The 17,367-nt window shown below is 41.7% G+C and overlaps 1 protein-coding gene across 13 annotated transcripts in view; it reads left to right on the top strand.

The window, feature by feature from the left end:
* TACC1 (transforming acidic coiled-coil containing protein 1) overlaps positions 1 to 17,367 on the top strand; it is a 74,938-nt gene that overhangs the window by 56,917 nt on the left and 654 nt on the right. For 9 of the 13 annotated variants that reach the window (XM_036455195.2, XM_036455194.2, XM_045588867.1 and 6 more), the window contains 7 exons: positions 2,784 to 2,836; positions 4,972 to 5,097; positions 6,895 to 6,971; positions 10,586 to 10,629; positions 11,908 to 12,068; positions 12,876 to 12,982; positions 16,217 to 16,337. In XM_036455195.2, coding sequence (XP_036311088.1) covers positions 2,784 to 2,836; positions 4,972 to 5,097; positions 6,895 to 6,971; positions 10,586 to 10,629; positions 11,908 to 12,068; positions 12,876 to 12,982; positions 16,217 to 16,337 — 689 coding nt within the window. Of the gene's footprint in view, positions 1 to 2,783; positions 2,837 to 4,971; positions 5,098 to 6,894; positions 6,984 to 7,519; positions 7,635 to 10,585; positions 10,631 to 11,907; positions 12,069 to 12,875; positions 13,080 to 16,216; positions 16,338 to 17,367 lie in introns of those variants that run through there. The other 4 variants (XR_006743001.1, XM_045588866.1, XR_006743002.1 and 1 more) reach the window with 4 other exon arrangements.

The following is a 17,367-nucleotide window of genomic DNA, read 5'->3' as shown; positions in this document are numbered from 1 at the left end:
AGAGACACAAAAAGGGTGTCTTATCAAATACCAGGTACATATGGATTAGTGTGGCAGGATGTGCTGGGGGCACTAATGCGTGGGACTGCTTGACGTTTTTTATAATTTATTTTAATGTGGCCACATCTCAAAGTATAGTGGCCTGTAACCATGATGTGATTATTGTGTTCCTTTTCAACTTACAGAAATAATAATAACTAACGTGTAATTCCTTACCATGTGCAGGCATTGTTCTAAGTGCTTTATGTGTATTAACTCACTGCTCTTTGTTATGTGTCATTTCCCCCCCATTTTTCAGAGAAGGAAAGTGAGACATAGAAGTTAAGTAACTTGGCCAAGGTTACTAAATGGCTAGTAAATGGTAGAACTAGGATTTAGACTTTAGCAATAGGTTCCATGGTCTTTTAATCAAAAGTTTGTTTTCATTACACTGGACCAGTGGTTGGCAAACTGCGGCTCTCTTGACTAATGAGTTTGCTGACCACTGCACTTGACCATTATAAATTGTCCTGCTCACAGATGTGGTAGACTGAAATTGACCAATGTCCTATAAAACCCTTTTTAATGTCCAAACAAGAACCTAGATAGACTAACTTTCTTGCTAACCTTCTTGCTGTTGGACTCTCAGAACATTCTAGAGCTGAGACCCTCCTAGGTCCCAGGTTGTATCTGTGATCCTAAACTTGACTTGTGAAATGTTTAGAACCATGTTCCTGACTACATTAAACATTATTTAAAAAGCAACATAGTTTAATTTGGCATTTTTAGACCTAGAATTTAAGAAATCATGATTTCATCAAACGAGGGAAATGGGATGGGAGTCAGGATTTTGTGAGAGTTACTCTTCCAGCCTCCTCCCTGCCCCCAGATCTCAGTTTTTCATCTATAAAATAAACGTGGCAGGCACTAGTACAGATTTCCTCCCAGGCCTCTTTCTGCTCTGACTTCTTTCCCAAGACTTCATTTGCCATTTCCCATTTTACCACCTTACTCAGGCAGGCTACACTTATTTCTTTTATGTGAAATATCTTTCTTTGCCATCTCTTATAGAAATTCTGCCCATCCTTTTGGGCCTATTTAAAAAAATGTCACTTGGCTCCCACCATCCTTTATGCTCCCAATGCGTTTCTTCTTACTGTTCCTGTTTTGTGTATTCATTATAGAAGGGTATCTTTGATAAGCTCCTCAAGGCTAAGGACTATGAGTGATTCATCTTCGAATTCCTCGACGGCAGGTGCATAGTAGATATTTGTTGAATTATATTCTTCCTCACTTGGAGGAAATTCCTGCAACAGAAATTTGTAGAGCTGGAGTTCTGTTAGATACAGTGCTGTCCTCATAGTGGTAGGTAGTATGTCACTGTGTGTAATGATCATCCATATCAAGGGAGAAGCAGAAGCTGTGCTCATGCAGTAGGAGTGTAAGGTGGACAGCTGTCAGGTGAATCAGAGAACATTTATTGGGAAAAGTCACCTTGGAGCTTGGTGTTGATAGATACAGACATAGATGTGCACCAGAGAATGAGGATCTCTCTCAGGGTTGGGAAGGAACCTGCCATGTGGGTAAAATGCCCTGTAGCCTGTGAGTACAGGGTAAGTGGGAAAATGAAGTGGGAATGAGGATTTGGTGGAGGGAAGCCATTGAAGGTTTTTTCATTATTTTTTTAAAATACATTTTTATTGATAGCAGAGAGAAAGGATGAAGGAGAGAGAGATAGAAACATCAATGATGAGAGAAAATCATTGATCAACTGCCTCCCTCACTCCCCCTACTAGGGATTGAGCTTGAAACCTGGGCATGTGCCCTTGACTGGAATCGAACCCAAGATCCTTCAGTCCGCAGGCTGACACTCTATCCAGTAGCCAAATCAGCTAGGGCTATTGAAGGTTTTTAAGCAGAGTAGTGATAGTCACATTTGTGTTTTTAAAATAATTCATTATAGATGGACACTATGCTAAAATAATAATTTGTTATTGCTTTGTGGGAGATTGTAGTAGTATAGAATTTTAAAATATTTTGAAATTGTCTTCAGTCCTGGCCAGTGTGTCTCAATTGGTTGGCCATCATCCCGTGCATTGAAGAGTTGCCAGTTTGATTCCCAGTCAGGACACACGTCCAGGTTGCAGGCTCTAGTGCAAGGTGTATAGGATGTTTCACTCTCAATTGGTCTCTCTCTTCTTCCTTCCATTTATTCCTTTCTTCCTCCCCCTCTCTCTCTCCCTTCCTCTCTCTAAATATCAATAAAAAAAATTGTCTTCAGTGAGAGCATATTCCTTTCATTAGAAAACGTGTAGTGTTAGGTTTTTTAAAATGTTGTCTCTGGTAGTAGAGTAGGAGGTACAAAATGAATTTAGTTTTGTGGGTATTGCAATTTGAAGCTTACTGTTTTATCTGCTACTGTTTACACTAATTAGACTGAGGGTACCCTGGTAGGCTGGAGTTTAAGACTTGGTAATACAACAGCATTCAGTGTTTCCTCTTCCTGAAATAATCCCGTGGTTAGTGCATGGGCACAAGGGGGCAGACTTGCTGTTCTTTGCACCTGAAGTTTGTGGCTTCATTTATGACTGACTAACTCCACACTCTTTCTTGTAAATTTGTTGGACTTTTAACATGGACAACACCGTGATCAATAGGAAGCCTTCGCCCCTGTGAAACTTGGAGTGCGTTCCTGTGTAGTCGATGTCATTCTGGGCCTACGCTGGGGGTTTCCCAGTGCCTTTCGCTAGGAAGGGAAGGAACCAGCTTCTTGGGCTAACTACAAAAATGACTCTGTGTTTTAGGCATAGACAAAGAGATGTGCCAGAAGATGGAGAAAGATGGATCTGCCGTGCCTGTAAGTTCCTAAGCTTTGCGGGTGAGGGGGGCGTTAAGTGGAGAGCTCAGGTTTTTTTCAGCATTTGTTTTGAGGCTCATGTTAAATCTTTAAATAAATTGTGGCCATTGTTTGGTGATGGGGATGAAATATAAATAAAACACAGCTTCTTCGCTTAAGGGGCTCACACTAGCGCATGTGCAACTGACACTTGATGTAGCTAGTCTGAAGGAGATGTCCTGTGAGTGTAAAATACAACCAGTGTTTGATGACTTGCATAAAAAGAAGGGAGGCAAAATGTCTCTAACTTTATATGGATTACATGTTGAGATGATAATGTTTTGGGTTAACTAAACTATATTATTAAACTGAATGTCACCTGTTTCTTTTTTTTTCAATGTGGTTGCTGAGGATTTTTTAAGTTGTATATGGCTTGCATTATATTTATTTTGAACAGCACTGGCAACGGGTACAGAATGGACACAAACCACACCTGTGGTGAAGGTTGTACTAGAGTGTGTTCCTAGGGGCTGTGGGAGCTGACTGGTTGCATGGCAGGTGGCAGGAAAGCTGAAGCTGTGCTGATGAAAAACAAAAAACTTAAAGAACTCTAGAATAGATAGATATTTTCCTTACTAAGAAAATCAAGTTAACAGAATGGTCAAATTCTTGATAACACAAAGGCCATGGGAGGCACAAGAAAGTTAGTTCCTAGAGATGGGGATTCTGGCTTAGAATAATAAACATTCACAAAAGACACACTTTAAAAAGTATTAATTTAGAATCGGAAATATAACAACAAGGTGAACCAAATATGTTTGCCTAACGTAGTATTATACATTATCTTCCTGTGGACAATTATATGGGAAGCAAGACTGTGGGAAAGCCTCTTGATGATAGACATGGCACAGGAAGTTAACAGAATGATCAGTGTCCAGGGGTTATCCACAGCGAGCATTTATTATGCCATCACTTGTGGATCAGGAACCCTGGGGCTGCAGGCAAGGGATAGACCAGTGCCGCGGTCACCTCCAGGCTCCGTCAGGTGGCCATTGGCACATCTCAGATGCTCTCTGGCTGTTGACAGAGCCATCAGTTCCTTGCCACATGGACCTCCCCATGGAGCTTCTCACTGCATGGAAGTTGGAGTCTTTTTGTAAACAAAGTGACCTACCATGACTTTTACCATATTGTGCCCTACAGGCGTGAGTCCTAGGTCTAGCCTGCCCCAAGGAAGAGAGTGCCGAGAGCATTAGTACCAGGAGGTGGGGTCACGGGAGCCATTTTAGAGGCTTCCCGCCACAAGTGACTCTTGGCTCTAGTAATAGGTCTGTCCCAAGATACTATTTCTTAGGAGTTTTGCACTTCTGTCAGCATAGTGGGCCACCCTCCCCCAAATGCTGCTGAAGATGGGCACTGCCAGCCTATGGCTTTGCATTTCCCTTTTCTGTGGCCTAAGCCCAGAGTTTCTGTATTGGATGAGGTCTGGGAGGCTGTCTGCAAAATTGTATATTTTTTAGTACTTTTTAGAGAAAGGATGATTCTATAATGATCCTGGCAAGTTTCTATCTTAGTTACCAAGAGATAGAAACATCAATGATGAGAGAGGATCATTGATGGGCTGTCTCCTGCATGTCCCCCACTGGGGATCGAGCCCACAACCCGGGCATGTGCCCTTGGCCGGAATCAAATCTGGGACCCTTCAGTCTGATGGCCAATGCTCTATCCACTGAGCCAAACTAGCTAGGGCTAGTGTTCTGTTTTTTCATGTAATTCTTTGGTGACTGACCACTATGGTAATTACACTTTCTTTTGGGGGATAAGAAGAAAACTTCTCTAGGTTCTCTGTTAGACAAGCAAGATACCCTGATAATCATTAGAATAACTTTTTCCTTCAGATAGCACTGTAACTAGACTTGATTTCTCAAAAACCCTGCTGGGTTTCTTTGTGTGTGTGTGTGTATGTGTGTGTGTGTGTGTGTGTGTGTGTGTGTGTGTGTGTGTGTTTTGTTTTGTTTTGTTTGTTTTTTTTGCTCGAAACATGTTTTTAAAGATTGTGATCAATGTAGTAATGAGGAAATTACTGAAGGATACTTAGGATTAAGAAGCTGTAGATTAAACGTATTAAATGTAACCTCTCTCCTTCCTGTCCCCAGGGACCGTTGGAGTCCCCTGTGGAGAAGGCCCCCGTGTCCGTGGCCTGTGGAGGAGAGAGCCCCCTGGATGGCATCTGCCTCAGTGAGTCAGATAAGACAGCCGTGCTCACCCTGATAAGAGAAGAGGTAAATGCTTCCTTGTTCCACCCACTTATCGCTCCATTTCTTTGTAAAGTCGTGTGCAGCAGGCCGATTCCATCTCTGCTGGCCTTAGTCATCCCTGCTGGAAGTTCGTGTTTCCTGCCTCTTGTTCAGCTCAGATAAAGGGCTCCCTGTAAAGCTCCCCGCTGATGCTGGGGTCTAACACTGTGGTGTCCTCTTTATCTTTTAGCCTTGAAATTTTAAATATAAAAAATTGCTAATTTTTTGCACATGAGTTTGTAAATCAGTGCCTTTATTTTACAGAGCACTTATGCTCCTACATAAAAATTGCTTAAATTCTGGACTTGCACTAATATACTATTGTTTTCTATCAATACATTCATTTATTTTTTAATTCAACTCTCAAATGCCTTTATCGTGTTTCTTGAGCAGCCTCTGTCCAAAAGTAGGTCACTGCTAGGCCTTGGGTGATCTGAAAAGTATGAATGGCACTGTTATACAGTATATTAGAAATCAGTTACCACTCTCTCCTGTTATATTTCTGTGCCATATTTATATACTTGGCTTGTGTATTACTTGGTGACTCCACCCTATTTTAAAGCAGGTGGAGCAATTTTATTTTTATAATGTGATGAAAGTAGTTAAGTACCTCTGATACATCTCTCTTAAAGTTTTAAAAAATGGCATTAAGGCCCTAGCTGTTTTGGCTCAGTGGATAGAGCATTGGCCTGCGGACTGAAGGTTCTCAGGTTCAATTCTAGCCAAGGGCACACACCCAGGTTGTGTGCTTGATTCCCAGTAGGGGTCGTGTAGGAGCTGCCAATCAATGATTCTTTCTCATCATTGATGTTTCTATCTCTCCCTTTCTCTCTGAAATCAATAAAAATATATATTTTAAAAAAATAGCATTAAGTTGGTAATGAGAGATGTCAAGTAACCCTGTTGTCAGCTTGGGTGCAGTATTGAGGAGCCCCTCTCTCCCACCCGAATCTCGTAAAAGAAAAATGACTCACCTTCCTCCTTAGAATTAAACTATGAGGTGTCCCCCTCATGGATCAAAGGAAAGATGTGTTTAGTCACTGCAGCAGATGAGCTAGCTTTTAGGATCCTGATTAAAGGCTCCAAAGTAAAACGTACCAATTAGAAGCACAGAGAAGTAAATAAAAGGAGAACTAGGTGTGCCCATCCAAGCCCTGTGCAAGGCAAATGGTGTTTCAGGCAGTGAATTTAGGTAATTTCCTTTCCATGTAGCATGGGCATCCCCATGGGTTCTGCACAGCCTGTAGTAAGATGGATGCACTGGCTGGAAGCACTGAACTTCCGACTTTCTCTTTCTGACTCTGTTTTATTAGGCAATCAGAAATCTCTGCAGAAAGAGAATATGCTGGTCATGCCAACTTCTAATGCTCTGACTGTGGCAGTTTTGTTTCTCATCCTAACTAAGATTGGTGCACTGGTGTCTCCTTGGGTTAAAGTGACTTTCTGTCAGATGACACTCTGCTCTGGGTGTCTTGTCCCAATCTGTGTTCTGGGCCTACAGGCGAGAGGCTGTAGGTTGAATTTACAGGGATCTTAGTTACCAATTGGAATTTTCCTAGGAGATGTTCTACTCACCTTTACCTTGGTGGCTAAGTTTCCAGCATAGCATGTGGCTAAGAGTTTATTTTTCTAAATGCTTATGAGCATTAGATAGATGATGAAGTGTACATTCTTAATGTATAGTGAATGTCTTGGGTAGAACTGTTGTTTGTCTTCAGTCTTAAATTCAAGCTGTAATAGATTGAATCGGTAAAACCAAGCTTTTTTTCTATTGTAATCTAGATAATCACTAAAGAGATTGAAGCAAATGAATGGAAGAAAAAATACGAAGAAACCCGACAAGAAGTCTTGGAGATGAGGTAAGATTGGAGGTTTGGGCGAGGGATTGCATGCCTTTATGCATTGTTAGATTTAGTACAAATGAAATGATGAAAATATTTGCTTATCAAAGAATCAGCTATTGAGAACTTGGGGCTATGCTATTTATATCTTAATTTGTGATTAATAATATCATTTCATGAGCATTGCTCACCAGGCAAATACTATAGTCAAATACTGTAGTTTATTTTGGGGTGTTCAGAACATTACAAATAAGGAGAACTCACATAATTTTTATCTTTCGAAATAACAGATTTATAAAAATATCCCTTTGAAATACAGAGTAATAAGATGTCCTGACATTTAGTTATGGAGACAATATAATTCATAATATGTTTTAAAAATTTATCTTTATTGTTGAAAGTATTACAGATGTCCCCTTTACATAATACTTTAAAAAATCTATTCATGGTAGTGTCAAATCTCATAACCAATCAATAGATTATAAAAAGCATGTTAACAGGAAACAGAACTGATTGACATTTTAAAATTGAAAGCTTTTTATTTTTGCTGCTCACTCTCTCTAAAGATTTAGGAGCTCTGGATTAACTAGAGATGGCATCAAAGAAGAGGGAAAAAGCATAAATAATTTATACAGTCAGCACTTGAATGATGAGGAAATATTTTAAATAAGTCCATGCTAATTTGTGTCTCTTGTGTTATTGTTATTTTTTTAATTTTTAAAAGATGTTTTTATTGAAAATTTTTTTAGAGAAAGAGGAAGGGTGAGGGAGAGAGGGAAACATCAATCAGTTGCCTCCCATACAAACCTGCAACCTGACTGGGAATTGAACCAGCAACCTTTCAGTGCATGGAGCAAAGCTCTACCAACTGAGCCACACTGACCAGGGCTATCTGTTTTTTTGAGCATTTTTTTTTACTGAGTGTAAGGCACCATTCTGGGAATGATGGAGAAGGAACAGCCCCTGTCCTTGGAGAGCTTATAGGAGCTATTATGTGTTAAAAGCTTGGGTGCAGGGTCAAAGTGATGGGCACGACCAGTGAGGAGAGGGGGAGCCATCGTTTCTTACTGAGGGATCACAGGGAAGAGCACCGTCACTTAGGCCAACATTGTTGCATTTCGCTTAAAGGAAGATTAACATGACAGGTGATCTTTGAATAACTGAGCTGCTTTGGGGATTAGGAAAGTAAAATAAAACTTGTAAGTAAATCAGAGGGGACAGATATCAAAAATGGTGGATCGGGGCCAGGAAAGCCTGAACACAGATCAGATCTTTTAGGAAGACGCCCCCATAATGTCCTTATAGTAGTTCCCCCCTTACCTACCAACGATATGTTTCAAGATCCCCAGTAGATGCCTGAAGCTGCAGATAGTGTCGAAACCTACATGTACTTTTTCCAGTACATACATATCTATGGTAAAGTTTAATCTATAAATTAGACACAAGAGATTAACAGTAATACCCTATAATAAAATAGAACAGTTTTAATAGTCCTATATAATAAACGCCTAATTTGCAAATCGACTGAACAGCAGAATGACAGGTCAGTGGGGCCTGTGCGTGGTCGGTGCCTGGCCAGCTAAGGCAGGTGCCATTGGGCAGAGGGAGGGGACAGCAATGAGAGGGGCAGTGATGGAGGGGCAGTCAGGGTATGGGGCCAGCCGTCCCCAACCTCCTGCAGAGGGAGGCCACTGGCGGCAGAGGAATGGGGGTCAGGAATGTCCGTGGGGAGCAGACCTAAGCTGTCAGTCTGACATCCCCCGAGGGCTCCAGGACTGTGAGAGGGTGCAGGCTGGGCTGAGGGACCCTTCTCCCCCCTCCCCCCCCACGAATTTTCATGCACTGGGCCTCTAGTATAATATAATAAAAGTTATTTGAATGTGGTTTGTCTCTCTCAAAACATTATCTTGTACTTTATTCATCTTTTCAGGTAAAGGGAACACTTTATGGCTTCTCTAAGTAAAATAAGGGTGACTTGAACACAAGCCCTATGACACTGAGATAGTTGATCTGATAATTCAAATGGCTAAGTGACTAACAGGCAAGTAGCATATGCAGCTTGGAGATGCTGGACAAGGATGATTTATATACCAGACAGGCCTGAATGAGGTGGTGTGTGACTTCATCACCCTAGAACGGTGCAAAATTTAAAACATATGAGTTATTTACTTCTGGAATCTTTCATTTAATATTTTTGGACTGTGGTTGACTGAAGGTAACCGAAACTGGAAAGTGAAGCTATGGGTAATGGAGGGCTACTGTAACTTAATTTGTAAAATACTGATTTGTCTAAGCAAACCTAAATCTATTGCCTGGACGTCATTTCTTTGCCTGGAGGCAAGGAAAAAGTGAAGGTAGTTGTTTCTACAAATAGAACGAAGGCTTGTTAAACATAAAATCTTAAGAAAAACCTTTCTGAACATTAACAGATCTTGTATTAACGTAAAAAAAAAGAGATCCAAAGTGGATGAATGGGTTACGTAAATCTGTCAGTATTGGAAAATAATCTTACCTAATAATTGACAAACATGTAAATTGACCATGTCTCCATTGTGCCCATCAGCCAGTCAGGAGTGATATGTAAATTAACCCAACAAAGATGGCGGTTAATTTGCATACACAGGGCCCGGGCAGGATGCAAGCATTCAGCCCCACACCCAGTCTCTCAGGGCCTTTGGGCAGTGTGGGAAGGTCGGGCAGGAGCGGAAAGAGGCGGCTCCGGGGCTGGGCCGTAGTGGAAAGGCAGTGCCGGCAGCCAGGGAAAGGAAGGCCCATACTAGCACGAATCTTCATGCATCGGGCTTCTAGTGGCCTGGTGCACAGATTTGTGCATATTAAAATTAATTAGAAGAAATATTTTAATATCACCATTTGCCCTTTCTCCATAATAGAAGTGTCAACCAAATTCATGATTGACAATGACAGATCAAAACATACATGTGATTGGCAGCAGCAAAAGCTTTCTATGTATTGGGCATGCCCGAGTCAACGTTTATTTTTAAATTGCCAGTGCGAGTCATATGTAACAGTTGGTTAGTCACTTAGCTTTTTATAAATATAGATTAATATAATCCTATCTAATAAAAGAGTAATATGCAAATTGACCGTCACTCCAACATATAAGATGGCTGCCCCCATGTGGACACAAGATGGCAGCTACAAGATGGCCTGCGGGGGGGGGGGGATGGGGAGGAGTTGGCCCTCAGCCCAGCCTGCACCCCTCTCCAATCTGTGATCCCTCTCACAATCCAGGACTGCTGGCTCCCAACCGCTCACCTGCCTGCCTGCCTGATTGCCCCTAACTGCTTCTGCCTACCAGCCTGATCACCCCCTAACCACTCCCCTGCCAGCCTGGTTTCCCCTAATTGCCTTCCCCTGAAGGCCTGGTCCCTCCCAACTACCCTCCCCTGCAGGCCATCTTGTGGTGACCATCTTATGTGTTGGAGTGATGGTCAATTTGCATACTATTTTATTAGATAGGATTATATTAATTGTACTATTTTCCAAATGAACAGTTGTAAATCTATTTTTGTCCTACCTTATATGTTAATGTGTTTAATTGGGAAAGTATTTCTCCAACTTTTATTGTCTACAAATTCTCCTCTGATAATAATTTTATTTTTATTTTTAAGGAAAATTGTGGCTGAATATGAAAAGACCATTGCCCAAATGATTGGTAAGGAGATTTTTTTCCCTAGGGAATGAGCCATAGGATCCATAGATAAATTTCAAATCAGTTTACAAACTTCACTTTGTCCATACCTTAGATACAGTTGATTTTCATTATTCGCAGTAGTTATGTTTTATGAAGTTGCCATCAACACTGAGTTAACAAACACTGAACTGTTGCTTCTAGGGAAGTACAGGGTTAGGTTCCTGCAAGCTCTGGTCACAACTGTTTTGAAATTACATAATCTTGTCCTATGTGTGCTTCTGTTTAAAGACATCTTATTTGATATATAGTGTTGATTCATTAACATTGACCTCGAGGCCAACAGTGCTAATAGCTCATGTGTGAACAACGCTCATTGAGCATGTATTTTCCCTGGAAGGCACATCACAGCCTTCCTGCACTTAGGAACTCTAGACAGCTCTGTAGCACTACACTTGGGAGCTTTTTTTAAAATAGCAAAATCACCAACAGAAAGCACAGACACACATACACAAAAGCACTAAGTAATTGTGGAAAGGGCACTTGTTTACAGTAGAAAGCGAGAAGACGTCACCTTTCTCAACCTCAGCTGTTCCGCACATGTCTGTGAATGACCAGGAATGCACCAGAAGTTCTGATTTGGGGTTTACAAATAAATTTTAGTAAGTAGGCAAATTCACAGATAGGGAATCCATGAGTGATGGGCATCAGCTGTAGCTGGGGGCTGGCAAACACTTGGATTCTGTGAAAAGCCCCTCTCCCCCCCCAGTACCTAGAACACGGGCAGCCTAGGCACATTGCTTGTACCCCCAGGTGGTGCCGTGAGCTCACTGCCAGGTGTACAGACCCATGGTGCCTTTCCAGAATGGCAGTGGCTGACCTTCCTGCACTGGATTTAGAACTTCTGGACAGTGTTGTAAGGACTGATCCTGAAATCGGAGTCAGGTCTTCTACAATTAAGCACTGAGGTGGTATTTTTCTACCATCCTCATCACCTAACACCGTCCCAGCACGTGGCCTTTGCCACAGCTGTTCACCTCATCTGCTTGGAATCTGTTCAGATCTCTCCTGAGTGAGGTCACTCTCTATAAAAAGGGACCCCCCCCCCCCCCGCTGCCCTGCCCTGATTCCCCATCACTTGTCACCACATCTCCCCCCAACAGAATGTAAGTGCTTGAAAGTGAGGACTTTGTAATGTCCACTCTAGGTCCCACCAGCGAGAACACTGCTTATTAGCTCAGGAGGGCAGCTGCTAACTGCTTGTTGATTGAATGTGCCTTTGCTTTTGATTGTGATTCACAGAAGATGAGCAAAGGACAAGTATGACCTCTCAGAAAAGCTTCCAGCAACTGACCATGGAGAAGGAGCAGGCCCTGGCTGACCTTAACTCTGTGGAAAGGTCCCTTTCTGATCTCTTCAGGAGATATGAAAACCTGAAAGGTGTTCTGGAAGGGTTCAAGAAGGTAGCTTGTCCTTTCTTCTGGAATCTCTTTGCTGTGGTGGTGGATTGTCAGATGTGTATGCCAGAGTATGGGTAGCCTTTTACAATAAATTGGGTTTTGGGGCCCCTGTGGACCTGGATCTTCTGTTCCAGGGAAGCTGGAGGATCCCCTTCCTCCTTTTCTGTGTGGGTGGCATGTCTTGGTCATTCATCTCCTGGGTCAGGCCGTAAACCCCAGACACATTTAGAGTATGGCATGGAGTATAAGAACTGCGGAACCCTTGGACTTTAGGAGAATTCTAGAAATGTTCATTTTGATAATGCACCAATTCAATATTAGTAAAAGTAAAAAGGATTCTAGAGATAGCCCTGAGAAGTTTAGGTTGCATATTCTAGAGAAAAGTAATGTTTCAAATTTAGGTGTATTGATTTGATTTACCATCAATGAGATAACATTTATAGCAGTGAACATTCTTTTTGTCCATATTAAAATAAAAATGAGACTGGCTAATTTATCTATGACAATCAGATTGACGTTCAGAGTTGAATAACTGCTTTCCTAAAGCAGGAGTACTAGTGTAACTGAACCTTGCTGTATGAAAATTAATATATACCCCTTACCTATACATGAAGAAATTATCTAGATTTTTTTCGGTAGATTTATTTGTGCCTGTTTCAGATTACCATATAGTATAATTTAAAGGCATCTGAATTAATCGGGTTTTCTTGGTTTTAAAAAAATGAGGACTCTGATACATGGTGTGTATCAGCAGAAGAAAAAAAGAAAATAATCTGTTTCTTTTATTTTTCACTTGTCATTTGAGAACAGAATGAAGAAGCCTTGAAAAAATGTGCTCAGGATTACTTAGCCAGAGTTAAGCAGGAGGAACAGCGGTATCAGGCTTTGAAGATCCACGCAGAAGAAAAACTGGACAAGTAAGAGCTTGCACATAAGAATTTTGTTTTTCATGATGTGAAGATTGATGGAGGCAAGGAAGAAATCACTGTTTTGCAACTCTAGATGTGTGTGTGTGTTTGTGTGTGTGTGTGTGTGTGTGTGTTTACTTTTTTTGAATAGGTAGAATCTTCCCATGTTCTAATATTAAAAAGAATAAGATATACAGTATCTCCCTATACTCCATGCCCATTCCCTTGGATTTCCTCCTCTTTCCTTTCCTGGGATCATCACTATTTTATACTCCCAGATGCTCTTTTACCCCCATCTTTTTTCTCCCCCAGCTTTATTGAGACATAATTGACATATATGTGTAAGTTTAAGGTATACAGTGTGTCAATTTGATATACTTACGTATTGCACCATGATAGTGTTAGCCAATACCTCCATCTCAGTAATTACCATTTTTTAATGTTGTGAGAATCTCCTTTTTTATACAAATGATAGCATATCTTGCTTTTCTCTTTTAGCAATGTATTTTGGAAATCTTCCTGTATCAATCCACGAAGAGCTTCCTTACTTTTAAGACAGCCGTGTGGCATGTTCCACTGTTGGAATGTCCCTCCCTATTGGACCTTCAGGTTATTTAAAATCTGCTACCAACAGGGCTGCAATAAGCAACCTTTTATGATTATCATTAGGCAAGCATGGGAGTTATCTGTATGATAGGAAAGGGATGCTGGGCCAAAGAATATAGGAACTTATGATACTGTCCATTTGCCCTCCTTAGACTTCTATTAATTTATATTCCTACACAATGTATGAGTGTCTCTTTTTCCCTACAGCTTTGCCAACAGGTCAGATTTTCAGTTTTCTGCAAATACAATAGATGAAAAATGGTATTTCAGTGAAGTTGGTTGAGTTTTTTTTGTTGTTCTGGGTTTGTTTATTGTGGGTTTTTTTTGGCAAGCAACAGAACATTTATTTTATTCATTGTAGTTTTGATTTATGTTTATTTTATGAGTGAAATTGAACATATTTTAGCAGCTGTCCATACAGATATTTACTTTACTATGAATGACTGTTCTTTGCCCATTTTTCTATTATCAGTTTATATATATGTTACTATAGGCATTATCTTTACTAATAAAAGGGTAATATGCAAAATGGTCAGAACATCCTCACGGTAACAACTAAACAGCAGGCTGCATGGGGTGACCAGGCTGGCAGGGGGGCTAGTGAGGGACAACCAAACGACTGAACAGCAGGCTGTATGGGGCGACCAGGCCAGCAGTGGGGGAAAGGGGCAGTGAGACTCCTCCAGGTTGGAGGAGGGGGGTAGTGGGGGCAACCAGGCTGGCAGTAGGGGGCAGTAAGGGGCAACCAGGCCAGCGGTGGGGTAGTTAAGGGTGATCAGGCTGACAGGGGCACAGTAGGGGCGATCCAGCAGGCAGGCAGGTGAGCAGTTAGGAGCCAGCAGTTCCGGATTATGAGAGGGATGTCCAACTGTCGGTTTAGGCCCGATCCCTGAGGGGTCCTGGATAGGAGAAGGTACAGGCTTGGCTGAGGAGACCTATCCTACCCCTCCCTGTGCATGAATTTGTGCACCAGGCTTCTAGTACTTATTTGTTAAGGATGACAGCCCTTTGTGATATGAGTGGTAAATAATTTTTCCTGCTTTGTCAGTTACCTTTTGGCTCTGCTTGTAGTGGTTTTGATGTGCAGACATGTATTTTTGGTAGTGAAATTAGCAGTCATTTTTCTTACAGCGTCAGGATTTCCTGTCATAGGAAGAAAGATTTCCCTCGGGCTGAATATAAAAACTTCTCCTATGTTTTCCCTTTAGTACTTTTATGGCTTAATTTTTTAATTCTTAAATCCAACACATTTGGGATTTATCCTGAGGAGTGGTATGAAGGATGCACCAACTTTATTTATTTATTTATTTATTTATTTATTTATTATATTTTTTTTCTATGTTCTTTTTTTTTTTTTAATATATTTTATTGATTTTTTTACAGAGAGGAAGAGAGAGGGATAGAGAGTTAGAAACATTGATGAGAGAGAATCATCAATCAACTGCCTCTTGCACGCCCCCCACTGAGGATGTGCCCGCAACCAAGGTACATGCCCTTGACCGGAATCGAACCCAGGACCTTTCAGTTCACAGGCCGACGCACTATCCACTGAGCCAAACCGGTTTTGTCCAACTTTATTTTTTAACTAAAAAGTAATACATAGATTTTGCTCTCTGTCTTCCTACTTGTAAAACCTTTTAAGTTCCCCCTGTCCCATTGCCACTCCCAGAGGTTCTGCTGTCAAAATTTATTGTGTACCCTCATAGTCTTTGTGCCTTTACAAATACTGCCCATAATGGCTTTGACTTTCTAAATTAAAAACTATAATGGAGGCAGCATATTACAAAGTTTCCTTTTTCATTTGATAATATAGCATGGCCATTTTTCATGTCAGAACTTACAGTGTAATCTAATTCACCATTGTGCCAAGTGGGAATGTTGCTGTGAATAGATTACTAACAGGGAGGGCACTGCTGACCCAGACGGTGTATACATGTTAACCTGTAGTGGTTACTATCACATTGCCCTCCACAGAGATGGCCAATTTTCACCCCCACAGTGAGCCTGTTTCCTTGCATCTCAGCCAGTACGGGACAAGATCATTCTTGTTAATTTTTCCCGGTCTGACGGATTTTAAGACTTATCACCTTAATTTGCATGTCTCTGATTACTAGTGAGTTTTTACCATCTTTTTGTCAGTTAAGTGGCTATTTATCAACTGACATTTATGTTTTTTTTTAAAGTTTCTTTTGCCCCACAATAATAAAGTCACTTTTAGGACTGTGTCGTAAATGAGATGGTTAGTATCCTGCCTCTTCAGCTGTGATGATCTCAAGGATGATCCTACCTGCTATTGTACAGGGTTAAAAACCCCACAAAACTAATTTGATTGTTGTAGAAACTCATGTGGATTCATTTTCCAGTGACATGAATTTTGAAGGACACCATGGCCTTTGAGATTAACTCTACCATTGGTTTGCACCATGCATATTTGCTTAGCAGTTGTGTGTAAATTGTTTACCAGTTAAAATTGAATTATTTAGGTCATCGATTCCTTTTGTTTTTCTCTTGTCATGAAGTCAGTTCATTTAGGTTGTTTCAGAGATGTCAGTGGTTACTGTCCTGACTCTCTTACAGTGACTGATGACTAACCATGTGCTTTTTTGTCCCTTTATTCGACAAACAAAACCTCAACAGAGCCAATGAAGAGATTGCGCAGGTTCGAGCAAAAGCGAAGGCTGAGAGTGCAGCGCTCCACGCAGGACTCCGGAAAGAGCAGATGAAGGTGGAGTCCCTGGAAAGGGCCCTGCAGCAGAAGGTACGGAGAGGGGTGTGACCACAGGGACCTAGGTTTCTGTCCTCCGCAGCGGCCAGCTTACGGTGGATCTGGAGGAAAGAGGCCTCGCCTTTTTGCCCAGACACTTCAGTCCAGTTCCTTGAGCCAGTTCATGGGGGAAACACACAGGCAAACCAGGAAATTCCCAGGCACATTGGTGGGAACTGTCCACAGGCAGGGCTCAGAGAGGAAGTGGCATTAACTGAACTTCAGGCACCAAACACTATTTAGTTGGGTCTTAGGCTCCCTTAAAAAGTTCTCTGTGTGTGTGTGTGTCTGTGTGTGTGTGTGTCTGTGTGTGTGTGTGTGTGTGTGTGTGTATGTGTGGTGGTGGTGTTGTTTTAATGTAATATAAAAGCCGTCTTTCCCTTGATTATAATTTTACCTTGCAGGGCACGTTTGGCAACACCTAGAGATATGTTTGGTTGTTAGGACTAGGAGATGCTACTGGCATCTAGTGGGGAGGGGCCAGAAATGCAGCCAAACATCCTACAGTGCAGGGAACAGCCCCACAAGGAAGACTGGCCCAGCCCGTGGTGGGTGGTGGAGCAGCTGCTGTAGGTGAATAGTGGTAACAATGGTCCCTCTTGCTCGCTGCTCACTGCTCACTGCTCGGCCATCCTCAGACTTCGGTTTTTGTCTGCCTCCAGTGTTTTCCTTCCTATGTCTCCAGTTGTGTATTCGTGCCTGTGGCCTCCATTAAGTTAGGACAGCGTTTTTACCTCGGCTTCTGACAAAAAAAATCAGACAGAGTTCCTGGGATATGAGGACTCAAGAATCCCAGGTCCCTGGAGATGCTAATGGATTGAGTGAGGCCCAGATGCTTGTGTTTTTAACAGGTATCCTGGGTAATTCCTAGGATAACAAGAAAATTTGAGAAGTAAGGGCTTCATGGACAAGCTGCAGAGGACCAGTGACTGACCTCACTCCCTACTCCATTTAAGTATAACCTTTCACACATGAGCATTTTCCAGAGGCGAAGGTATAGTGCTCTCCTTTCTTCCAAGGAGAA

The sequence above is a fragment of the Pipistrellus kuhlii genome, unplaced genomic scaffold (genome assembly GCF_014108245.1).
Source record: "Pipistrellus kuhlii isolate mPipKuh1 unplaced genomic scaffold, mPipKuh1.p scaffold_m20_p_3, whole genome shotgun sequence".
In the NCBI taxonomy this organism is placed as follows: Eukaryota; Metazoa; Chordata; class Mammalia; order Chiroptera; family Vespertilionidae; genus Pipistrellus; species Pipistrellus kuhlii.
The sequence above is the reverse complement of the archived record's forward strand: the minus strand, read 5'-3'. Positions and strand labels throughout refer to the sequence as shown.